Source organism: Oncorhynchus masou, chromosome 3 (assembly GCF_036934945.1).
Source record: "Oncorhynchus masou masou isolate Uvic2021 chromosome 3, UVic_Omas_1.1, whole genome shotgun sequence".
NCBI lineage: Eukaryota > Metazoa > Chordata > Actinopteri > Salmoniformes > Salmonidae > Oncorhynchus > Oncorhynchus masou.
Genome location: NC_088214.1, coordinates 40706940 through 40733506, shown reverse-complemented (window position 1 = coordinate 40733506; position 26567 = coordinate 40706940). Strand labels below are relative to the sequence as shown.

The following is a 26567-nucleotide window of genomic DNA, read 5'->3' as shown; positions in this document are numbered from 1 at the left end:
AATAGCAACTCTTTGAGAGTTGTGTATTTACTATATTTTGTGTCATTTTAACTCCAAAAATATCAACACCATGACCAGAGTAGTTTTAACATAAAATGGGGGGTGGGACCATATAAACTCCACAAAATTGTTACATTTGACTCCATAGGTGTTGCAACTTTACTGTGTACACACTATTATTACTCCACAATCGAAAGGTGAGACTCACGAATATCTCATTTTGCTCTAGGACGCCCACAAGCCTCACAAGACTCATCTGAAGGTAGCCCCGTACCGGTTCAAAAATGTAGAAAAGTATATATGGAAGTACTTTAGTGGCAAAAAAGGGTTAAATATGGGTACAAATATATATAAAAATTTCCTGAGATTTCTTATATATCTTAAATATAAGACACACACTTCAAAACACTTCCTTTGGATTAATGTTTTTGACTCTCTGTTTTGCCATGTATGAATATGTGATTCAATGCATTTCTATGGGCTACTAGCAGTAAGGCCAAATAAAACAAATCCTCAAATATACAATACCAATCAAAAATGTGGACACACCTACTCATTCAAGGGTTTTTCTTTATTTTTATTATTTTCTATATTGTAGAATAATAGTGAATATATCAAAGCTATGAAATGACACATATGGAATCATTTAAATATATTTTAGATTTTAGAACCTTCAAAGTAGCCAGCCTTTGCCTTAATGACAGCTTTACACACTCTTGCTTTTCTCTCAACCAGCTTCATGAGGAAATTTCGAACAGTCTTGAAGGAGTTCCCACATATACTGAGCACTTGTTCGCTGCTTTTCCTTCACTCTGTTCCAACTCATCCCAAACCATCTCAATTGGGTTGAGCTTGGGTGATTGTGGAGGCTAGGTCATCTGATGCAGCACTCCATCACTCTCCTTCTTGGTCAAATAGCCCTTACACAGCCTGGAGGTGTGTTGGGTCATTGTCCTGTTGAAAAACAAATCATAGTCCCACTAAGCACAAACCAGATGGGATGGCGTATTGCTGCAGAATGCTGTGGGCTTGCAGGCCTGGCGTGGCCTGTAAACCAGAAGTTTCCTAACATCACTATGTTAGGGTATAACTAATTGTGTATATAAACCCTGGATTGCTGATGCTATTGATTGGCTAATGAGAGGCTTTGAAGCCACTGGTCAGCCATATTGGCACTCCCCAAAATAACCAGTCCTCCATAGGAATGAATGGAATTATACAGTATTTCAATTCAATGTTTCAAGGCCAAAATGAAATGTATTTAAGGATTGGGGACAGTGACATTAGAACCTTAAATATATATATATATATACTTTAATAAAAATGTTTTTATGTTACATATTATTTCGCTCACATAATATATTTAAAAGTATGCATGAAGGTGTCTGTAATAGAATAAATGTGGCAAAAAAAATGTAGACATTAACATTTGAATTTCTATACCTTTCAAAAATAAATACAATGGGAGAGTACCAAGATGGAGGAGCGGTGGCTTCAAAACTACGCCCCTTTGGCAGTCATCTAGTGAACATGTAAATCATTGGGTATAACTAGGCCCTCAAAGAAAGGTATATGTAATGTACTGTCATATATGTAATGTATTGTCATAAATAGTTAGGCTTCTTTGTAGAACCCTTCCTAGAGGGTTCTAGGTAGAACTCTTTGCAAAGAGATCTACTCAGAGTCATATATAGAGAGTTCAGATAGGTTTTAAAATGGCTTTCATTTTAACGCCTTTATTCTCCAAATTTTGGTGATGTAACAATACTAGAGCGCCTCCGACAATTCCCCACGAAATGACCCGCTCGCTGGCAAAACAAAACAGAGCTCAATTTTACAGACTATTTATTGATTAACATTCGGGATAATGTAAATCCAAATCTGTACTGTGTTGAGGTGTCAACAAATTGCATATCTGCTTTCACTGGAGATCTTAATAGGTTCAGAAAACTATAAAAAAATAAACAACACAATCCGGAAGTGTTATTACTTAGCAACGGCTAGTTAGGAGAAATTGGCACTCTCAGAACATTCACACAGAAACCGCATTGGCCCAACTCTCTATTCATGGGTTGCACCTCCGTCACTTGGTCACGTCATTGCCATTTTTATTAATGTTCTACAGATGCCGCAGCATATTGATGTCCGACTGATGGTTCAACAGTCTTTCTGAACGGGGGCTAATGACTGTTTCATCAACATTACACTATAGTGGCTTGGAAATATAATGACATTGCTAAAGTAGACAAATAATTAGTAGAAAACAAATTTGCCATCATTATGATTTTGTCAAGTTAGCTTTAGCGAGATGGCAATGTTGCCAATATACTCAAAAGTAAATCAGCAATAGCTAGCAATGCTAAAGTTAGCTACCTCAAATTCCGGTGCCCTCCCCTCAATCTTAGCTAGCTAGCTAGCTAAAGTTCTACTGCATCTAAGTCAATCTGGCGACATCACAATAATGACAAAAGTTTGCCCTACTAATTATTTGCCTTCTTTTGTCACCAGGTTTCCAAGCCAAAGTAAAGCACTTTAGACTAAATCTTAATCAATACCTATTGAGACCGAATTTAGTAGAACGCTCAGCTGGACATCAGTCCTAAAACGAATGTTAAAAACAATCTTATAATAAATATGGCTCTCTTTCTACCTAGCACAAAAAAGGGTCCAAACCGAAAAAGCCTATATAGGTGTACTTAGCACCTTTTTTTTCTAAGAGTATATTTCTTCTTATGGTGCCTTCGGTCAAAGCAGTGTTAGGGTGGAAATGACAAAGTGTCTTTCTAGGCTTTGGTAGTATAGTACCTTCATTGAGCTTCCTATGCTCTGCAACAGGGCCTCATTAGAATATGTAAAAAATAGTTAAATTTAACCATTGAAGTTGTATGTCACTTTTGTCTGTAATTTCCTTACGTTAAAAGTACTACATGTAACAATTCAACCCCGAACCATTTCTTGCTGTAAAGTTGACGGGGGCCAGCAAATCTCTTGCTGTAAAGTTGACGGGGGCCAGCAAATCTCTTGCTGTAAAGTTGATGGGGGCCAGCAAATCTCTTGCTGTAAAGTTGACTGTGGACAGCAAATCTGTTGCTGTAAAATTGACTTTTCGGTTGTTGACTTGACAACAAGATATTTGCTCCCGAGTGACGCAACGGTCTAAGGCACTGCATCGCAGCGCTAGAGGTGTCACTACAGACCCTGGTTCAATCTCGGACTGTATCACAGCTGTGATTGGGATTCACATAGGGTGGAGCACAATTGGCCCAGCGTCGTCCGTGTTAGGGGAAGGTTTGGCAGGGGTAGGTCGGCATGGTAAATAAGAATCTGTTCTTATCCGACTTGCCTAGTTAAATAAAGGTTCAAATGAATATTACATTTGCTGACCACAGACTATTTGACAACAAGACCCTGGCCCTTCTTTTGTTGACCAATAAGAAGGCTACAACATCAGAATGCAATTTTGTGTGGGCCCAGTTCACGAGTTTAAGGACCAGACTGTAAAATGGGTTTCCAATATTTATTGAGGAAATGGAATGGATGTGAGAATGAGGATTCAGGAGGGGAATGAGAATGGACCGGATGAAGCAGAGGCCTGCAGATGAATGGATTTGGGGGTGTGAACTCAGGCAGATATCATCATCAGGCCGTGGTAGTTAGGCTGCTGTGGTGATGGCAAAATCCCCCAAGGACATCCTTGGAAGAACGTAAGATATACAAGATAGAAGGTGGGATGCAAAACTTGATATGGCTAGTAACACACATTGTCATGCAACACTGCAGAACAAGAGGAGGAATGGTCAGGTTTGTACAACCACGTCAGTTGTACAACTGAATGCATTCAACTAATATGTTGTCTGCCACATTTAACCCAACCGCTCTGAATCAGAGAGGTGCGGGCGATGCCTTAATCGACATCCACGTCTTTAGCACCTGGGGAACAGTGGGTTAACTGCCTTGCTCAGGGGCAGAATGACAGATTTTTTACCTTATCAGCTCGGGGATTCGATCCAGCAACCTTTCGGTTACTGGCCCAACACTCGAACCACCAGGCTACCTGCCGTCGGATGGCAGTGGTGATTAAGGCTATTAAGGATACATGGGGAGGCTGATTATTATTTCTATATTTTTCTGCATTGTTTGGGAAGGGCATGTAAGGAAGAGTTTCACTGTTAGTCTACCTGTTATTTACTAAGCGTGTGACACATTTAAAAAAAATTGATTAGCAATGAGTTATAGCTGATGCTTGTTGAGGAGCTGTGTTCAAAGCAACTAATAGTTAGTGTTGCGTTTAAGTCTGGTCCCCTCTCCTGAATTTTTGTTAATTCTTAACACCATTATCATTTTGTGGGGAAAATATTGTCAAATACTATCATTCCACCATTACTGTAGATGTATTAAGGACAATTTCTGAAATTACAATGCAAAAGTATTGCAAATAGCTTCTTTAAAGCAGTGTGTGTTAAATATGCTGGGGCTTTGTTATCCACTGTGATATAGGGATTTTCAAGCTATTGACCACAGCCATTGCAATGGTTGAGTGAGTTGAAGTGTTCTACCATAGGGGGCCAATACTGCTCTTCTGATGATAGTGTGACCTAATGACTTCTTTTCCACTGAATAAAGGAGAAAAGAGACGATGGAGTCGTCGCAGACAGTTCAACACACTAGAAGTTGATACAATGAGAAGTGGCACATAATACAAAATTCCATTTTCTCCTACCATGCACCATTGGTTCAGGTAGCCTGTGGAATTAGCTGTTTAAAATGTGCAGCTACCCGGCTGGCATTCACACGCACAAATACAGACTCACACAGACATACTGCACTCACACACAGGCGCATGCCTACACCTTTCTATTGGCCTTCAGCTCTTTGGACAGCTACAGTATGTTGCTTGTCTTGTTAATGAGGAAATGAAGGGGTACTTGTTCTAAGGATTCTGGCTGTGGAATTTAACAAACCAATAATGTCACAACAGGACATTTCAGGAACAGGATGCCGGCAGTTTGGTCTACAATAAGTGGTCATTTTAGTATGTTACGCACCATAAAACCGTGGAGCATAATTCAAGTGTGTAAAAACAAAACAATATAGGAGTTCATGTAGACAGACGTACAGTGGCATGTGTATTTTCCCAGTACCGGCTACAGTCTGCATTCAACAGTGCACAAATTCACAACATCATTTGTTATTTACAAATTGCTCCTATTTCCTGTCAAGACCTGAGGGGTATTCTACGAAGCAAGCTAGATCTACTCTGGGTTTTTAAAAGCTATCCAGCTTGACTGTCTACACCACATATGTCAGAGTCAAGGCCCGCGGGCCACATCCGGCCCGCGAGAAGGTTTTTTACGGCCCCTGGGATGATCTTGATTTATTATTAGAACCGGCCCGCAGACCGCAGCAAGCCGGCAGCCCGCAGATCTTTTACACGCACCAATACTACATTTCCCACAATGCAACGGTGACGCACCGAGCAGTAGGCTGCTTCATTTCAATACTTATTGGCACAGCAGTCGTCAGCATCACAGTAAAATTAACTTTCAGATACCCATCAAAAATGGCAAAACGGAAGGTGGACACTGAGAACCGGGGTTTCAAACAAGGTGGGAGTCGGAGTATATGTTCACGGAGGTAGCTGGAAAACCTGTGTGTCTTCTGTGTGGAGAAAGTGTGGCGGTACTGAAAGAGTATAATCTGAGACGACATTATGAAACGAAACACGCGGACAAAAACAAGAATATGGACATGGAACAAAGGCTACAAAAGGCAGAGGAATTAAAACGAGGCCTCAAATCTCGACAGGCTCTGTTCAAAAAAGCCAAATCACAAGGCCAGGCTGCTGTCAAGGCCAGTTTTATTTTGGCAGAAGAGATCGCTAAATCAGCCCGGCCATTTACGGAGGGGGATTTCATCAAAAACTGCATGATTAAATTTAGCCCACTTTTGCTAAAATAGAAAATATAGGCTACTGATGGTGCCTTGAATACCGGTTTCTTTCATTTAATGTTCATGTTATGGGGATTTTTATATAAAGGAATTTTGTCTTTTGTGTCTGTTGAAAATTAAAGATTACTGACAGAGCCATAAGAAAATATTGCTTTATTTATCTGATCATATTGGAATATATTTGTTAGGTTTTCAGTAGGTTCAATTAGGTTCACTAGACTATATGCGTCATTTAAAAAATTTTCAATGAACATTCGAACAGTCCGGCCCTCGGCTTGTAGCTAAATTTTTTATTTGGCCCTCCGTCCATTTGACTTTGACACCCCTGGTCTACACCCTGTTACTCAACCTTGCACGTTAGAGGCTGCTGCCCTATGTACAGTACATAGACATGAAATCACTGGTCACTTTAATAGTAGAACACTGGTCACTATAATAATGTTTACATACTGTTCTAGTCAATGCCACTCCGACATGCTTGTCCTAATATTTATATATTTCATAATTCCATTATTTTACTTTGAGATGTGTGCGCATTGTTGTGAATTGTTAAATACTACTGCACTGTTGGAGCGAGTAACACAAGCATTTCGCTTCAGCCGCAATATCATCTGATAAATATGTGTATGTGACCAATACAACTAGATTTTATTTTATTCAGTTAGATTCACATTCCAGCTCAGGCTTCATCTCTTCTACAATGGTGGATATTGCTCGTTCACCTGCCGCTAACTCTAGCAGGCTTGTAACTGCTCGTGCATGTCGCACATGGCTAGTGGAACGCCAAACTTTTCTTTGAGACAATGCTGAAACATCAATCTCATGGGCGAGTCAGTGCCACATTTCTATTTGTGCCTAAATCAAAATGAAAAAAGTTATTTAGCGAATTCAGCAGGCTATGGTGTGAAATAGTGTTTTAAAAGCGCAGTCTTTATTTTAAATTATTTTGAATGCCGACTTTGTTGTGCTTTAGTGTGCTTATCAATGTACAACCACAAGCACCCTTTCCCCCACTCCTATCGATAAAATAATAAAGTCATACAAAAGTGTTACTTTAGTGCGCATGAAGTTTAAAATGCATTCTGTCATTACTAAATGTGTAATATATTTTCAATGACTATTTTTTACACAAAAAATAATGATTCATAAAATATTTAATCACTTGTCTTGCTCAAATAAAGGGGATGATGACACAATCTTTGCAAGATGGAGGGAATCCGATTTCCTTGGTCCTCAACTCATGGCTCTGTAACGGTCTTCTTGAGGTGAAGGAGAGGCGGACCAAAACGCAGCGTGGTGGTTATTCATGTTTAATTTAATAAAGACACTATACATGAATAAACTAACAAAACAAGAAATGTGAAAAAACCAAAACAGCCCTTTCTGGTGCAAACACAGAGACAGGAGAACAATCACCCACAAACACACAGTGAAACCCAGGCTACCTAAGTATGATTCTCAATAAGAGACAACTAATGACACCTGCCTCTGATTGAGAACCATACTAGGCCGGAACATAGAAATACCCAAATCATAGAAAAACAAACATAGACTGCCCACCCCAACTCATGCCCTGACCATACTAAATAATGACAAAACAAAGGAAATAAAGGTCAGAAAGTGACAGTCTCAGTCATTTCATTCAGGGTGAGTGGAGTAAGCCGTGAGAGCTTTCCCTGGAGCAGCTTAGTTCTGAAGGATTCCTTTCCATAAAAATTGACCTGGCTAAAAGGTGAGCCACTCCCGTATGACCAGTTAACCCAAGTTGAACTCAGAGTTGACCAAAGTTACCCCACTAACTCCTCAAACCTGCTTCGTAGGATACCCTTCTGTTCTCATAGTAAGCTATCAAGGTGGTTTCTGTCACAAATATCACCGAAGGTGGCTCCCCTTCCCGTTCGGGTGGCGCTCGGCGGTCGTCGTCGCCGGTCTACTAGCTGCCACCGGTCCCTTTTTTCCCCTTTTCGTTCGGTTTTGTCTAATTGGTTTCACCTGTTCCTTGTTGGCGTTTTTGGGTTGGGGTTATTTAAGTTTGGTTAGCCTGCCTGTGTTGGTGCGGGCTTGTTACTGTTACGTAAAGAGGTGTTCCTGATTAGTGTTTTTTTTTCACTGTCCGTTGAGATACCAGTTTGTACTTGGGTAGAGTGTATTGCGCCTGTGTTCGGCGTTACCCGTTGTACGTTTTTCTGTTGGACATCCGAATCCTCTGCTCTCTGCGCCTGACTCCACACCCATCACTCTTTGAGCGTTACAGTTTCCCTGCAACCAAAGTGATGTGTAACCTTCTCAAGTGTAATAAAAAAATCTAAGCAAATATTTTTTTTTTTACTTGCCTATCGTAAACTAAAACTCACACTTGACTCCCCCTTCCTACTTGTTCTGACTTTGCGGATAGCTACTTTGAGCACAAAGGCCTAAAAAGGTAGAGACAACAATACATCATGCGAAGCAGCCAAAAGTGTCCAAAAGTGTAAGAGTGTCCATGATTGAGTCTTTGAATGTAGATGGAGATAAAACTGTCCACTTTGAGTGTTTGTTGCAGCTCGTTCCAGTCGCTAGCTGCAGCGAACTGAAAAGAGGAACAACCCAGGGATGTGTATGCTTTGGGGACCTTTAACAGAATGTGACTGGCAGAACGGGTGTTGTATGTGGAGAATGAGGGTTGCAGTAGTTATCGCAGATAGGTGGGAGTGAGGCCAAAGAGGGTTTTATAAATAAGCATCAACCAGTGGGTCTTGCGCCGGGTATACAGAGATGGCCAGTTTACAGAGAAGTATAGAGTGCAGTGATATGTCCTATAAGGAGCATTTGGGCCAAATCTGATGACTGAATGGTAAAGAACATCTAGTTGCTCAAGAGCACCCTTACCTGCCGATCTATAAATTATCTCTCCATAATCTAACAAGGGTGGTCATCTGAATCAGCGTTAGTTTGGCAGCTGGGGAGAAAGAGTGATTACGATAGAGGAAACCAAGTCCATATTTAACCTTAGCTTGCAGCTTGGATATGTGCTGAGAGAAGGACAGTGTACCGTCTAGCCATACTCCCAAGTACTTGTATGAGGTGACTACCTCAATCTCTAAACCCTCAAAAGTAGTAATGGTGGTGGTAAGGGGGGGGGGGGGTTCTTCTTGCCGAACCACATGACCTTTGTTTTGGATGTGTTCAGAACAAGGTTAAAGGCAGAGAAAGCTTTTTGGATACTAAGAAAGCTTTGCAGTAGAGCATTTACCAGATAATCCAGGCAGCTGAGTATAAGACTGTATCATCTGCACATAAATGGATGACAGAGCTTCCTACTGCCTGAGCTATGCTGTTGATGTAAATTGAGAAGAGCATGGGGCCTAGGATCGAGCCATGTGGTAAACCCTAGGTGACAAGCAGTGGCTGAGACAGCAGATGTTGTGACTTTATACACTGCACTTGAGAGAGGTAGTTAGCAAACCAGGCCAAACACCCCTCAGACACCAGTACTCCTTAGCCATCCCACAAGAATGGAATGGGCTATGGTATCAAAAGCTTTTGCCAAGTCAATAAAAAGAGCAGCACAACATTGCTTAGAATCAATGTCTGTCACACCCTGATCTGTTGCACTTGTCTTGTGCTTGTCTTCACCCCCCAACAGATGTATCCAATTTTCCCCCATTTTCCCCTGTGTACTTATACCTTAGTTTCCTGTTGGCCTGTTGCCAGTTTGTCTTATTTTGTCAGGTCGTCCCAGTGTATTTCATGTTTTTCCCTGCTCTCTAGTTTCTGTTTCTAGCCTTTCCGGTTCTGACCTTTCTGTTTGCCCTGAATCTGAGCCTGCATGCCATTCTGTACCTGCCTGATTCTGACCTGGTTACAAAACTCTGCCTGCCCTTGACCTGCCCTTTGCCTGCCCCCATGTCATAATACATTCTGAGAATTGAACCATCCGCCTGCTGGGTCTGCATGTTGAACCGGTTCGTGTTTGTCTACCTTGACGGCATCTTCGTTTTTCCCCGTTCAGCTCAAGAACACGTCATTCACGTATAACAGGTCCTTCAGCGTCTTCTGGAGAACCATCTTTTTGTTAAAGTGTGAATTCCATTGCTCCACCATCTCCTTCCTAGGGTACGTCATTGCTGCTGGAAATATTCAGATGGACTCTGACGAGGTGAGAGCAGTGGTGGATTGGCCTCAACCCACATCCAGTGTGCAGCTGCAACGTTTCCTGGGGTTTGCTCATATCTACGGCTGCTTCATCCGGTTTTACAGCACCCTGGCTTTCCCCTTCTCAGCACTCACCTCTCCCAAGGTTTCGTTCACATGGTCTCCAGCAGCTGACCGGGTGTTCTCAGACCTCAAGCATCGGTTCACTACAGCTCCCATCTTAATCCATCCGGACCCATCCTGTCAGTTCGTGATGGAGGTCGACGCCTCGGACATTAAAGTGGGGGCCATCCTGTCCCAGCATTCTGCCCAGGACCAAAAGCTGCATCCCTGTGCTTTGCTTTCCCATCGTCTTAACCCCGCTGAGAGGAACTACGATGTGGAAAATCTAAAACTCCTCATAGTGAAGATGGTGTTGGAGGAGTGGAGGAACTGTTTGGAGGGGGAGGAACATCCATTCATAATGTGGACTGATCACAAGAACCTGGAATATCTCCGCACCGTCAAGCGCTTCAACTCTAGGAAAGCTCAATGAACCCTGCTATTCACTCGGTTCAACTTTACCATCTCCTACCACCCAGGGTCCAAGAATGGGAAGCCTGATGCGCTCTCAAGCCTCTATAGCCCCGCTGCTACATTGTCGGACCCCCATGACCATCCTCCCTATCTCTTGTCTAGTGGCCGCAATTTGGGGTATAGAGAACCAGGTCCATGAGGCCCGGCTAACCGGATGTTTGTCCCGGACTCTGCCCGTTCCTCGGCAAATGCAAATGCAGCTACTGTTGTTACTTTGGCTGCACTGTTTGACGTGACTGTAAATTACCCGTAGTTGGCTAGCTAGCAAGCAAGATAAGGATAACAACGTTGCCAGCCTTTATGGCAATGTAATATTTAGAATGAAGTACTGGGTCCATCCATAGATACAGAACAAAAAGACTGAATGACTGTGTCCTGTATCTAGCAACAAACTGATAGAACGAACGGCCAACAGACTTGGGTAGCAACCCTAGATTTGTGTCGGGACTTCGCCTCGGGCCTAACACCCGTGCCAATGTATTCTCCAAACACCGGCTTCTCGGGCATTTTCACTTAATTGTGTTGACAGCTGGGCTGAACGAAGGCCTGGCATTCAACTCAGTCGTTGATATCGTCTCCACGGTAACATGCCTTTACATGACGTGATAAAACTTTGAGTTGCAAGCTACTTTGGTAGCAAGGTGTTTTAGAACTAGTGTCTCATGAAACACATTCCAGACACTGATACATCTTGCTAAATTGGCATAACTGTGATTTGACAGAGAAATATCAGCTAGCTAGATAGGCTAGCCAGATGTAACTATCAAATCAAATCCAATCAAATTGTATTTGTCACATGCGCCCGAATACAATTTTACCGTGAATTGCTTACTTACAAGCCCTTAACTCTATTTCTTGAACTGCATTGTTGGTTAAGACAATTGTAAAAAAGAAAAATCTAATATAAGTAACAAAATAAAATAACAATATAATTCTGTTGTTTCTCTGTTTAAAAAAGTGTGACTTTGAGAACAAAACAGGAAAAAATTTAAACCTGTGAATATTGGGCTCAGTTTACAGACAAATGTATCTGTTTCAATAGTAGGCCTAATATTAGCCTACTTGCACAGTACATCTTGGGTTGGCCTGAATGTGAAAGACCAGTATAGGATTGATATAACTTTTCACACAAGGGCGCCTTTCCTTTACCGGGTGGCCTATTTGGAAACGTTTTGGCAAAATTAGTGTATACCAACTTCTCTAAGCTATGCCGACGACGCTTAGCTGTATGCCTCCACAAACACTGACACTGCCAATGCTACTGCACACCTGGTCAGCTGCCTGCAGGACATCAAAGTGTGGATGCAGTTGAGTTTCCTGCAGTTAAACAGCAAAGACAGAGGTCGTCCTGATGGTCAGTCGCACCATCATAACTAAATCAACAGCTACAGCCTCAATATGGGTGGTGTCAAGGTCCTCCCCTGAGGTTCGCAAGCAGGGTGTGATAGCTCTCGTTTGTGGCCCACATCAAGAGTGTGACCAATGTCACATTTTTCCATCTACGGAAAAGGTTACGGCCTATGCGATCACAGCTGCAGCTGAGCGACTCAATCACGCCTTTATTTCATTCCGTCTGGACTATTGTAACACCCTTCATGGTGGCGCATCTGCCAAGTGCCTAAACAGGCTACAATATGTTCAGAACTCTGTTGCATGTGACCTCAAGCACACGTCCACCACGAGCACATCACTCCAGTGCTGTTCAACCTCAGCTGGATCCCCATATGCTCACTCATCAACTACAAAAGTCTGGTTCACACCTACCAAGCTATCCACAACTCTGGACCCAAGTACCTGTCTGACCTCCTTCTACCCTCCTGCCCAGCACGGCACCCTTCGCCCCTCTAGGTCTGTCTCCCTACAGCAGCCCCGCAGCAGGCTAAAAACTATGGGTGACCGAGCTTTCAGTTACACGTCTCCGCGGCTGTCGAATGCACTTCCAGATACTATTAGGGCTGCAGAGTGTATGTTCTCCTTTAAGGCATACCTCAACACCGTGCTGTTCAGAAAAGCTTTCAATGACCTCTGCTAATTCTGTTCTCTATTCCACCGAATCTGACGACGCCTGTATATAACTTTGTTTGTTGTCTGTGTTCTTGATTGTTTTAATTATTATTCATTATTGTTATTATTAAAAATATATATATATAATTTTGAGTGCCTTGGGTGTGATGAAAGTGCTTTTCAAATTAATGGAATTATTATTGCCAACTGTTGTGATTGGCCATAAAGATTATTGAAGATGATCCTGCAGTCTCGGATCAAAGTCATTCCACAAGGGTGAATGGGCTTCAGTGGGCCTTGGGGGCCTATTGACCTACTCATAAATACTACTGTGCCCTGACAGCATGACAAGGAGAGAAAAGACATTACAAGGAGAGACGTTACACAACCAACACCAAGTAAGCAGAGATGGGTTAGGGCTTATATTTGTATTGCATTTAGACCAAAGACCCAAATCCAGAAAATGTACAGAAATCTATCTCCAAGTGAATGTTTATTTGGCATCATGCAACCAGTGTAATAAAAAATAGTGTAAATGCAAAAATCACATTGTTTTTTGTGAGAGCACCTTTGTTGAAGCGCATAACTAAGACACATTATCAAACATACTTGATGAAATGGCAAAAGACCTGAAAAACATATACATTTCAATTTAAACTAGCCAAACACAAAATATGTTATATACACACACAATACAGTTTCATAACACTCGGGGCTTAGTCCTGAATACCAAGGGCTGAGGGGTTTGCGGGTCCAAGAAAAAAATTGCCTTTTCTAAAAGAATTTCCTGCAATTCTATGTCATTTTACATGACTAGAAACAATAATATTTTTTTATACCACACAAATGACAAGCCACTCTGACATTGACATACTGAGATCAGTAAAACAAATGGCCCATGTCTTCAACGCAACCAATATCATACACCAATGAAAATCCTTTTAGATGAAAACACTTTGTTTAGAATATCTATGTCACGCCCTGACCTTAGAGATCCTTTCATTTCTCTATTTGGTTAGGTCAAGGTGTGATTAGGTTGGACATTCTAGTTTTTTGTTTCTATGTTGGCCAGGTACAGTTCCCAATCAGAGGCACCTGTCTATCGTTGTCTCTGATTGGGGATCATATTTGATTGGGGATTATATCTAACCTCCAAACGAGCTTCAATGCCATACAACACTCTTTCCGTTGCCTCCAACTGCTCTTAAACGCTAGTAAAACCAAATGCATGCTTTTCAACCGTTCACTGCCTGCACCCGCACGCCCGACTAGCATCACCACCCTGGATGGTTCCGACCTAGAATACGTGGACATCTATAAGTACCTAGGTGTCTGGCTAGACTGTAAACTCTCCTTCCAGACTCATATCAAACATCTCCAATCTAAAATCAAATCTAGAGTCGGCTTTCTATTCCGCAACAAAGCCTCCTTCACTCACGCCGCCAAACTTACCCTAGTATAACTGACTATCCTACCGATCCTCGACTTCGGCGATGTCATCTACAAAATAGCTTCCAATACTCTACTAAGCAAACTGGATGCAGTTTATCACAGTGCTATCCGTTTTGTTACTAAAGCACCTTATACCACCCACCACTGCGACCTGTATGCTCTAGTCGGCTGGCCCTCGCTACATATTCGTCGCCAGACCCACTGGCTACAGTTCATCTACAAGTACATGCTAGGTAAAGCTCCGCCTTATCTCAGTTCACTGGTCACGATGGCAACACCCACCCGTAGCACGGGCTCCAGCAGGTGTATCTCACTGATCATCCCTAAAGCCAACACCTCATTTGGCCGCCTTTCCTTCCAGTTCTCTGCTGCCTGTGACTGGAACGAATTGCAAAAATCGCTGAAGTTGGAGACTTTTATCTCCCTCACCAACTTTAAACATCTGCTATCTGAACAGCTAACCGATTGCTGCAGCTGTACATAGTCCATCGGTAAATAGCCCACCCAATTTACCTACCTCCCCATACTGTTTTTATTTATTTACTTTTTTTGCACACCAGTATCTCTACCTGCACATCACCATCTGATAATTTATCACTCCAGTGTTAATCTGCAAAATTGTAATTATTTGCCTACCTCCTCATGCCACTGCTATGCTTTATCTTGGCCAGGTCGCAGTTGTAAATGAGAACTTGTTCTCAACTAGCCTACCTGGTTAAATAAAGGTGAAATAAAAAATAAATATTTAGGCAGCCTTTTTCCACCTGTTGTTTGTGGGATCTTGATTTTGTATCGTTGCTTTTTAGCCCTACAAAGCCGTACGTTTCGTTTGTTACTCTTTCTTGTTTTGTGCCGATATCATAAATAAAAATTATTAACCTACCCCACGCTGCATCTTGGTCCGACCATCCTTCCAACAACGATCGTTACAATCTACTTCAGTGCAATTGCTGAACTTATGTAGATATCCTAAACAAAGTGTTTTGTTAACTTTCAAGCGTAACAGTTCCGTGTACAATAAACCATCCTTTATATTTGAAGCTTTGGCTGTGTTTGCTTCAGGATGTACGGTATGTAATAAAGCAATTGTACACGAGAGGGCTTGTTAAACAACTTTTTTTAGCATGTCTGTGAAGCGGTCATAGGTAGAGTACGAGGAGGAGCATAGTACCGTAGATCAGCACAACCTCGAGTGTACAATTGCTTTTCTACAAGAGGTTACCAATGAAATAAAATACATTATTTTGATGTATTCATAGGCTACTCATTTCGTCCCTCAATGAAAATATAGGCCTAGTCCAGACATCTATAGTTGCAAAACAATTGTGGGAACTCACAGGGCAGGTAAATGGGATTGAAGGGGCACCGACAGCAGTTCAAGGTCTGGTCCCTGATAAGTAAACAGACACCACCACCGTGATGTTTCCCACTAGTAGCAGGGTCTCGCTCCTGTCTGATCACAGTGAAACCAGCTGGTTCCACTTCGCTGTTATTCACCCGATCATACAGCCAGCTCTTAGTGATTGCCAGGATGTAGGTGTCCTGGTAGTCACTAAGATAGCGCAGGTTAGCCGTCAGCTAGTCCACTTTCCCCTTCAAGGATCGGGCATTGATTGGCAGAGTAGTCGGCAAGGGAAGTTTATTCCTCATTGCTTTCAATCACCCACCACTGCATCCCACTGCATTTCCCTTGTTTGCATTGTCAAAGCTGAGTCTATGTGTGCTTGCAAATATACTTAAAAGTTCCACAACTGAATTGCTATGATTAAACACTGACGATCGAGTGCAGTTGATAAAACATCACATGAAAACAATAAAAAGACGCCAAACCCCAACACAAGCTGCGGGTTAGTTACCACTTTATTACTATACTAAATAAGCAATGTTATTATTATTAGAATATGTAATATGCATAAATATTCAAGGACTTTTGTTGCAGTGTACAAACTTAACATGAACAGGAATTACATTTACTCTGACCGGTGGTCTGAAAGAACTACCTGAAAGCCACACTTCAAATAAGCCACGGCTTCAATGTTCTGATGGGCTACCACCTCTACAGTATGTTATTAAAAAGGGAAAAAAATGGAACCCTTCCATCACAAAAAGGTTCCGGGTTGAAAAGGTACACGGGGTTCCTTAAGGAACCTTTTTGAACTGGAAAGGTTCCAACAGTGTGGAAATGTGTATAGCGTCAAAATATGGCTAAAAGTAGAATTTTGATATCAATGATGCATCCATAGCTCTGTCTATTAATTTGAGAGTGGTTACATTTATCCAGGCCCATCCCTCAGCTTTTTACCAAAACAGAACTGGGGTGACCGCTTTGTTATGGTTTCAATTAAGGATTCTAGCTTTAACGACATACTGTAACTATGTCAGTCTGAATTACATATTTTATGTCAGTCTGAATGACAGTGTTATGAAGGCAAGTATATTTACTGTGTCATAAAGGTAAATAATTAACCACACCAACCAAGCTACTGTCTGAATACCCCCGTATGGAGGTCCTGAGTAGTCTCTCTGGTCAGCCATGTATGTTGGACTTGGTACCAGACATGGGTTAAAATACTATTAGACAGTTTCAAAACACTCAATTGAGCTTGTCTGGTAAAATCGAACTAATGGAATAGTCCCAAAAGTGCAATCTCTGCCACCTGGCAGTCCAGGCAGGCTCTACCACTCTCAGCTAAAGTATTTTCAAAGAAAACCAATGCCATTTGAACCAAAGTTTGTTGGACACCATGTGGTGACCTGTGGTGGTAGTGTATTACCCTGCATACAGCCTCAGTCAGTGTAAAATGAACTGTTACTTTGATGGGACTTTAACAATGATGGGATTACATTTACATTTTACATTTAAGTCATTTAGCAGACGCTCTTATCCAGAGCGACTTACAAATTGGGATAATAATCATATTGCAGCGTCTTTATAATGGGGTGTTCTTTCGGACATACTCTAACCACACAGTTCCTTAGAAACATGGCTGATGGCTGAGGACAAGGTGATCACGCACAAAAACGATTAAAACCGTTCCACATCCGTACCCTTCAAGACCCGGAGTGAGGGTAGCACTTTATTTTACAGTACAGAAAATAACAAGGTATTGTTATGGTGATTTCACATTAATAACATTGCATGGTTGTCACGCCCTGACCATAGAGAGCCCTTGTTTCTCTATGGTGTAGTAGGTCAGGGCGTGACTCGGGGCTATTCTAGTTTAATATTTCTATGTTGTGTTCTAGTTTAATTTTGGTGTCTTTTGGTGTCTTGTATGATTCCCAATTAGAGGCAGCTGGTAATCGTTGTCTCTAATTGGGGATCATATTTAAGTAGCTATTTTTCCCACCTGTGTTTGTGGGATATTGTTTTGTGTTTGTGCACGTGCACCACGTAGTCACATTTCGTTGTTCGTTTATTGATAAAAAAATAAATAAAATCCCCCCATTAAAACAATCACTACAAAGCATCATTCAATACCAGGTAGTTACAAAGTGTGGTGAATTCTTGAAGAAAATACCATTCTTGAATTCTTGAAGCAAATAAATCTCAATTAAATAATAGTGGAAACAGTACCATAAAATAAAGTGCTACTGACCACTGATCTACACTACCTGTCAGTCAATCTCCTTAGCCCCTCCTCCCGATGGTGATTTACCCAACTCTTGTTCCGGCCCCTGGCAATGTTCAATAGGGTTTCCTACAGACGCGGCAGCGACTGATGACATTCTCTAGAAGACGTCCCTTCACAGTCTGGGGCACAGGCTTACTGCAGGGGAGGAGATCAAAGAAGAGGAGTTTAGTGTGGTGTATAGGTAAGGCCAGACTGAATCTGTAGAAGCAGAATTACCTAAACTACCCTAAAAGTATTAGAATGATACTAAACACTGTCACAAAACATAAATAACTAGTTGATAAAAAGACAATGCTGTACAGGCATTGAAAAGAAAACATCCCTGTATGTGGCCATAAATATTGATAATTCAAATCAAGCTTTATTTATACAGCATATCTCAGACATGGAATGCAACACAATCTGCTGCACAGGAAAAAAACGAATGAAAACAATGAAAATAAAAACAGAAATATTGACTACACAACAAACATAAGAGGATAAAAAAAACAAAAGAATAACAATAAAAACTGAACAACTACAAAGCACTCTACTGAAAAGCAAAGCTAAAAAAAAATAATTGGTGGCTAAACGCTAATCACCGTTCGCGGTGAATAAAGTAGCGCTCGCTACATCTCCTATGCATTTTTTTTACTACACCGCTGATTGTATTGTATAGACACTGAATCGATCTCTGAGGTGATGATTCTAACCTGAACATGCGATTCGGGTCGATCGAGGCCAGCCAGTAGCTGTAGGAGTCTGGGAAGTAGTTGCAGGTTCCCCGGCCGTGGCACTCGATGAAGGGGACCTGGCGGAAGTGTTCCAGGCACGAGCCTGGGGAGACTAGCGGCTGCCCCGACCCCTCAGCACCCGCACCCGTTTGCTGGGAGGAAGAGAGATGAGGAGCAATGGGGTATGGAAAGGAGGAGAGGAGTATAGAAAACAAGCAGAGATGAGGAGAAAGGGACAGAGGAAAGAGATGACACGGTGAAGGGCAGGATGGGGCAGAAGAAGTGAGGAGGAGAGAAGTATAGAGAAGGTAGAGTGAGCCACATTGAGTTTTGAATTGTCACAATGGAGTGCGCAACATTATGCTCCTACTATGATGTTTAATTTGCAGCATTATCATTCGTATCATTATCATTCAACCACAAATCCAGATGTGCAAAGCTGATACCCAAGGCAACTCAAAGCTGTAATCGCCGTCAAAGGTGCTTCTACAAAGTTTTGACTCAGGGGTGTGAATATTTCTGCAAATGTATATTGATGTATTTCATTTTCAATAAATGTGCAAACATTTCTAAAAATATGATTTCCCTTTGTCATTATGGGTGAGTGTTATGGGTGAGTGTGTAGATGGGTGAGAGAAAAATAATGATTGAATCTGTTTTGAATTCAGCTGTAGCACAACAAAACGTGTTGAACACGTCAAGTGGTGTGGAGACTTTGTGAAGGCACTGCAGGTACAGATATTAAACAGTATATCGATATAATATACGGAGCAGGTTGTTACCATGACAAAGGAGTATCCAGGCCAGAGGGATTCCCAGTCACGAGGACAGTCTGGGGTCTGGGTGGTCTGGCTGTGGATGGCGATGGCATTGGAGCTGCCCTCACACACTGAACACCTAAATCACACACCACCAACAAGTGTAGCGTAGTGTCACTTCTGTGCAACACGTTAAAATGTGTTCCAAAATAAAGAGTGCAAACTGTAGAAACCCTGTATTTTATTAGCCTGCAAGTATGTGTGTGTGTGTGTGTGTGTAAGCGTGCATGTGTGACTGCGCACGTGTGACTGCTTGCGTGCGTGTGTGTGTCTGTCCCTCCTCCCAGGGCTGTGTACCTGCTGATGTAGCTCCCTATCTCATCTCCTCTGATTAGGTCCATGCTGCGCGGCATGGGCTTCTCCGTCGACAGCCAATAGGAGTAGTCGTTGCGGGCGGCGTAGCGACAGGTGTTGTCCGTGTCACAGAACAAGAAGGGCATGGTGGAGAAACGTGGTAGGCAGCTGCCCATGGAGCCTGGAGGGGGTGGGGGGGGGGCAGTGGTGAGGTCATCAAAGACAGACAATGTCAATTTAACAGGAAAAGTAAGAGTGCCGAGTTAACAATTTTAGAAACTAATTTGCTCAATCCCAAATCGAACTGTACCCTCTAGATCTGAGATGATTGGATGCGTTAGGTATTAACCAATATGGTATTAACCCCACACTGCCTTTTGATATGCTTTGTAAGAATTTCACCATATTGCTAACTTACACCTATTCATGTTGCATGTTTTGCATGTTTCATCACAATATTGTTTTGAACTTTCATTGTGGACTGATGCCCGACTGAGCATTCTACTCAATGCATCGTCTATGAGCGCTAATGAAGATCTCATCAAAATCTTTGCTTGGAAATACAATGACATTAAAAGGAGGCAAAAAAATGAGTAGGAAAACCTTTTGTCATCCCTAGCATCGCTAGCTTTTTTTTTTACAAACTTTGCTAGCTAATGACAACATTGTCATCCGTCTAAAGTAAATTTGATAACATGATAATGCTGCTTCCTACTAAATATTTGACTACTTTAGCAATGCCATTGTATTTACAGGCACTATAGTGTAATTTAGACTCTCCGCCCAGAATGACTGGGCTTATCATGACTTTAGAGCACCACTGTTGTGCCGCTGGTAGAGGCCAGCTTGAGAACGTTCAGACCAATGGCATGACGCGCCCGAGTGACGGAGGTGCAACCTATGAATACAACCGCTCTGTGTTTGGTGAGTTTTTTGTTGTTGTGTTGAGCAGTGTGTGTGTGTGTGTGTGTGTGTGTGTGTGCCTCATTAGTAATTAATGTGTGTCTCCATGCTGTTTACCTAGGTCTTGTCCGTGGGCTCTCTCATTGCCATTGATGAAGAGCAGAGAGTATCCAGAGTAGATGAGGGTGGTACCTCTGGGGCAGTCAGGCACTCTGATCGTCTGGCTGTGTCGGGCAAGCAGGAAACTGTCAGCCAGGCCTGCCGTGCTGGAGCCCCACGGGCCACGAGAACCCTTCTGTCCGGGGGACCCCTGGTAGCCCACCGGCCCTGCCAGAGCAAAAACACTTAGATAAAATACTTGTTTTCCAACTGTTCGCCTCATGTTCAACAGGATCACTGCCACACACATTTATATAAATACCTGTCCGTCCCGGTGATCCCTTGTCCCCCTTGCGTCCAGGGAACCCAGGCAGGCCTGGAGGGCTGTGTCCATGCTGACCCTTCGGGCCCGTGGGGCCTGGCAGTGAGAGGGGAAACTTGATTTTGGCAAGCAATTTAGTTAGCCAAAGCTAAAGTAGGAGCTATTGTGCTCTTGTTAGCATGCCGGTCACCACAGGCTAAGACATGGAATAGGTTGAATTCACTCCTTCCCCATAGACTATTTCATTCGTAAGAAAGAATATGACATTTGGTTGAAGTGAACCACGGTTGGGCTGACCATGTGGCTTGTAGTTGCAGATGATAAAAGGATAGTGAACCTGCAAATCCTGGCCGTCCTGGCAGCCCACTTGGACCTGGAAGTCCTTGTTTCCCGTGGTGACCAAGTGGGCCTGGATCCCCTTTATAGAATCTCACTTGTCCAGACACGTCAAGTCCTGGACGACCTGTAGATGTGCATGAAAAAAAAACAACCTTCGATTTGTTTTGACTAACCACTTGAGAATAAATTCTGCTCAAGATTCCGCTTAGAGTTAGGATGCATTGACGAATTGAATATTGACCCAATGGTTTTCAGTGTTAAATGTACAGATTTCAGTGTCAAATGTTGAGCTGTTAGTGTTTAATGTTGAGTGTTAAATATTGACCTGGTGGTCCTGGCCGGCCTTTGGCCCCGTTTGGTCCTTTCGTGCCGGGGTTATAACTATGATCACCCGTCTCACCTAAAACAACACAGTTCATCAAGATACACTGAATCACCAACTGCACCACACACACAGTTGGGTAAGGTTACTTTCGAAATGTAATACTTTACAGTTACAAGCACATGTCCAAAGCTGTAATCAGTAACTTAACATTCGGATTACCCAAACACAGTAACTTAATCAAATTCCTTTTTGGATTACTTTCCCCTTAAGAGGCATTAGAAGAAGGCCAAAATGATCCATCAAACACATTTGGTGTCATCATAGTGGACTTGTGGTCAAAATATCTCAATTGAAACAAACCAAACACATTTCCTACACACACATAACACACTATCTAGCATGTCATAACTAAGAAACCTAGGGATGACATTTTGATGGCTACAACATGTCACACATTAACAGGAGGCACAGGAGTTTTTCCAGAGCATGTGACCTTACTAGGGAAAACTCTCTGCCCTAGAACTAGAACCCAGAGTTCTTCATGGTCAGGATAAACTCCTGGCCACACTCAATACTATGGTGTAATGACAGATTAGTTTTTTTTGTAAATAAACAATTACAATGGAGAGGATTGTTGTCGATGTAATAAGATTACCGGGGAATCCTGGGGGTCCAGGATGACCTGGGTCACCTATTGGTCCTGGAGGTCCAGGGATGGCTCTTGGTCCCTAGGGTGTAGAAAGCAATTCAAGCAATAATTCAATACTTCAAATTATACATATAATTACTTATAACACCTATATATTCCAGCGTTCAAGGGATATCCCAAAACGTAAACAACATTTAGTTGGTCTTGTAATCTTCAAAGGAGTGACTCACCCATGGCCCTGGAAGCCCTGGGTCCCCTCTGGGCCCGTCGAAGCCTCGGCCCCCTGGAGAGCCCGTGTCTCCCCTGTCCCCTTTATATCCATAACTTCCAGACCCTGGCTGTCCCCGTGGACCCCGTCGCCCTGCAGACAGAAAGACCCTAAATGTGTCATAATTTCAGTCAGAGGCATGTTTTGGTAGAGCAGCATTCAGGGCCGGTGGGAATAAGGGAGAGGTTGAGTTAGAGTCAGAGATAGAGTTTGACTTACCAAGTCATAACTATTTTGTTTTGGTTAGTCAGGAGGAATAAGAGTTTGAAGAGGTTGAATGAGTGAGTTAAAACTAACCAATGGTGTGAGTGAATCAGGGACAGTTGTTCATAATGAGTTTGAACCTAGTAATTGACTAAGAAGCACTTCATTCTCTGTACTGGCCTACAGAGTCAAGGATAGAGATTGAATTTGATTCAAGGGTAGAGTTTGTGTCAGCACAACTGACACAGTTTCAATTAGATTCAGGTATAGAGCTAATCAGTGACAGAGTTGGTGTTCAAAGCCACAAAGAACAGTGCGTCCTCACCAGGGCTTCCAGGTCTGCCATGAGGACCAGTGTCTCCTTTCAGCCCTTTGAGACAAACGGCTCGGTGCCCTGGCTCACCACGAGGACCTTGTGGTCCTTCAATGCCTTGGTCTCCAGTAAACCCTGGGGGCCCCAAAACAGTGGGGCCAGGAAAACCCACATCTCCCTTTGGACCTATAGGGAAACAGAAAACAAACCATTTTAGCCAATTACATCAATTTTAGCCATGAACGGAGCCGATAATAACTTAAATCAAGTTTATTACAGAACCAATTCTAATTAATAACACCAATAACAAATTCAATGTTGAGCCTGTGGTACATGTCTGAAGGTATAGGAATGATGTCATCAGTCTGAGACTCACCTGGCTGTCCATTCTCTCCACGTAGGCCAGGAGTCGACCCCACAATCACTAGAGAGAGCACAGAAGATATATTATATCCACAAAATGTCAAATTATTACATATGCATGGGGCAAGAAGTGTAGATATAAACACAACGCAAGTAGAAGTCAAGGAGTCTGTCTTACATGTCTCTCCCTTCTGACCAGCAGGTCCAGGAATGCCATCGCGACCCTGGTTACCTTTAGGACCACTGAGACCAGGAGGGCCAGGTAACCCTGGTTGTCCTATGAAAGAGGATATGGTCAGACACCTCAAAAACATATACACACAAGTCATAGAGACACAAAAACATACACATACTGTATTTTCATTGATATACAGTATTTCCTGAATAAACCTCAGTGATGTTCTGACCTGGAGCTCCATATGATGGAGTGGGTCCTGGGGGGCCTGGAGGACCATCGGTACCTGGTGGCCCTGCAGAACCTAGGGGTCCTGGATCACAGAAAGAAAGATGGAAAGAAAGAAAACATTATCCTCATAATCATCTATCATAACTATCATTACTAGTATTTCAGTGGTAGTAACCATGATGTCCATGATGTCCTGGGTCTCCTTTGGCTCCAGTGGGCCCTTGGGAGCCTGGACGACCTGCACAACCAGGAGAGCCTTTCTCTCCCTTGGAACCATGGCTGTTACACAAGGCTGGCTCGCCCTAAAGAGAAGGCGGAGGGAAGGGAGAGAGAAAGAGAAAAAGAGACAGAGAGAGAGAAGGGTGTTATCAGAGCCAGGTAACAGTCACCTTGGTTTTTAAATGGTATCTGTAGTTTTACAGTGTTGTGTTGCACAGTGGCAGTGATTTAAATTGCTGTTAATAGACTGTGGTTCTGTTTGTTGAACACACCTTTTGTCCAGGTGGTCCTATGCGGCCTGGTTGAGCATAACTGGGCTCTCCTTTAGTTCCTTTAGGCCCGTACGGACCGGGTCTACCGTCTTGTCCCAGGCCTCCATGGTAACCCAGAACTCCCTTTATTCCATGGGGACCTAACAGATTACATCGACACAACTAAATAAGAACAGTAAGAACATAATCAATTGGCTTTTAATTAATTTGAACCATTTTCAGTATGATATCATGGTTCTTTTGACACCGAGGTGCACTTTAGGTTCCCATATTACACTCGCTAGCACATAACCAGTTGGGTCGATGTCAGAAGGTGAATTCACCAATTTGTAAGTCGCTCTGGATAAGAGCGTCTGCTAAATGACTTAAATGTAAATGTAAATATCATAAGCTGGTATGCGATGCAGTATGCCAAGCATACAAGTATACTTTTTGTTGTGATTGTGTGTGTGGGGGAGTGTGTGTGTGCGTGCACATCTGTGAGTGTGTGTGTCATTGTGTGCGTGTGTGTTAGTTACCTGGTAAACCCATGCTCCCAATATCTCCCCTGGGTCCAGATGGGCCTGGTCCTCCCACTGAATATAGGTCATCAGCTCCACGATCACCTGGGGGACCTAACATACACACGTCATTAGTGTCCTTGTTATATATATATATATCTTTTTACTCTAGAAATCTGACATACTCTTGCTATAAAGCATACTAAAACAGTTACTACTATTACTACTCCTGCTGAAGTCACTACCAATGGAATGACTACTGCAGTCATTACCACTTCCACTGCACATGTTGTTTAACCCCACTGACATTTATTTCACAAGTAAAAAAATATTTCAAGACAAGCAAGCACACACATTTTATTTAGAGAATATCCTTTTGTATTTTTTTTTTCGTGGGAAAGGTAAATAACGGGTTAAGTGCACATTGCACAGTCATCCTTCTATTTGTTTTGCATGTCCATGATTCTTAGGATGAGCTGCATTTGGTTACAATGACGACACAGGTGTGTGGTGTCACTGGGTTTGTTCAGCCCATCCTCCACCTCCACAGGGTTGGAAAGCTGCCCTGTATCAGTGGTTCCTAATAGCCCATGGGTGGTAGGGCTTCTGCAGGGCTCCTAACATTGAGGAATGCTTTGCTCAAAAGCATAAAAAGTACACCATCTGCATAATCGCCTTATCAGATTGGAATAGGATTTATTATGAATTTGCTATCATCAATATGTTTTACCACCGGTATCGGCAGTGTGATTTATTTGTCTTAAGTCATTCTTAAGATTATTAAGCTAATTTTAAATTGTTATTTGAAAAGAAAAAAATGTAACCCTGAAATGTATCCGGTTTAACTCGGTTCATGTACTTTAGGGTTCCAGTGTGTTCATTAGCATTAGTTCAGCTATTATAGTACAGCTGAACTCTGTGTGAACTCTTGTTGATGGTTCTGTCTTCTGAAAATCAAGTTCCGGACAATTACCACTCCCACTTTTATCCTTGATCGATAGTGACTACCTTGATTGATAGCGTGCCGCTTCTTGTGCTGAGTCTACATACAGGAGGTTGAGTGTGTGTCTGTAACGCTGAACTTTGCTTTACCTCTGGGCACCTCTGTACTATTGATTATGTTATAAATATTTTTAATTTAGTGCTTTTTTTATTACATTGTGTGAACAGAGTGTGCAATGTCAATCTTGCCCACTGCCATCTTGTTTGCCAAAGAGGATCACAATGGAAATAAGCCTTCAGACTTTTTTTTAGCTAACATTGTGCTAACATTGTGTTAGCTAATCCAAGTTTATCATTTTAAAAGGCTAATTGGTCAATACAACTGGCCTTCTTTAGACTAGTTGAGTATCTGGAGCATCAGCAATTGTGGGTTCGATTACAGGCTCAAAATGTCTAGAAATAAATAACTTCTGAAACTCGTCTATTCTTGTTCTGAGAAATGAAGACTATTCCATGTGAGAAATTGCTAAGAAACTGAAGATCTCGTACAACACAGTGTACTACTCCCTTCAAAGAACAGCACAAACAGGCTCTAACCAGAATAAAAAGACTTCTTCCTCAACTGGCAGCTTCATTAAATAGCACCTGTAAAACACCAGTCTCAATGTCAACAGTGAAAAGGCAACTCTGGGATGCTGGCCTTCTAGGCAGAGTTGCAAAGAAAAGCCAATTCTCAGACTGGTGAATCAAAAGAAAATATAAAGACGGGCAAAATAACACAGACACTGAACAGAGGAACTCTGCCTAGAAGGCCAGCATCCTAGAGTTGCCTCTTCATTGTTGACATTGAGACTGATGTTTTGCGGGT

General features: G+C 42.4%; 1 protein-coding gene across 3 annotated transcripts in view; it reads right to left on the bottom strand.

Annotated features, from left to right (window-relative positions):
• Window positions 1-611: 611 nt before the first annotated feature.
• Window positions 612-26567, bottom strand: part of LOC135516726 (collagen alpha-5(IV) chain-like) — a 74941-nt gene continuing 48985 nt past the window's right edge. Inside the window, exons 36-53 of one of the 3 annotated variants that reach the window (XR_010451975.1) lie at window positions 24776-24871; window positions 24258-24397; window positions 23942-24068; window positions 23768-23848; window positions 23539-23637; window positions 23374-23421; window positions 23010-23183; window positions 22443-22573; window positions 22219-22291; window positions 21564-21638; window positions 21237-21362; window positions 20900-20995; window positions 20596-20805; window positions 19579-19756; window positions 19246-19360; window positions 18443-18615; window positions 17731-17885; window positions 612-954 (exon numbers count right to left, since the gene is read on the bottom strand). Coding sequence is in view for 2 of the 3 variants with exons in the window: in XM_064940954.1 (XP_064797026.1) it covers window positions 17804-17885; window positions 18443-18615; window positions 19246-19360; window positions 19579-19756; window positions 20596-20805; window positions 20900-20995; window positions 21237-21362; window positions 21564-21638; window positions 22219-22291; window positions 22443-22573; window positions 23010-23183; window positions 23374-23421; window positions 23539-23637; window positions 23768-23848; window positions 23942-24068; window positions 24258-24397; window positions 24776-24871 (2024 nt within the window). In the remaining variant the exon portion in view is untranslated. Of the gene's footprint in view, window positions 955-13072; window positions 17886-18442; window positions 18616-19245; window positions 19361-19578; window positions 19757-20595; window positions 20806-20899; window positions 20996-21236; window positions 21363-21563; window positions 21639-22218; window positions 22292-22442; window positions 22574-23009; window positions 23184-23373; window positions 23422-23538; window positions 23638-23767; window positions 23849-23941; window positions 24069-24257; window positions 24398-24775; window positions 24872-26567 lie in introns of those variants that run through there. The other 2 variants (XM_064940954.1, XM_064940953.1) reach the window with 2 other exon arrangements.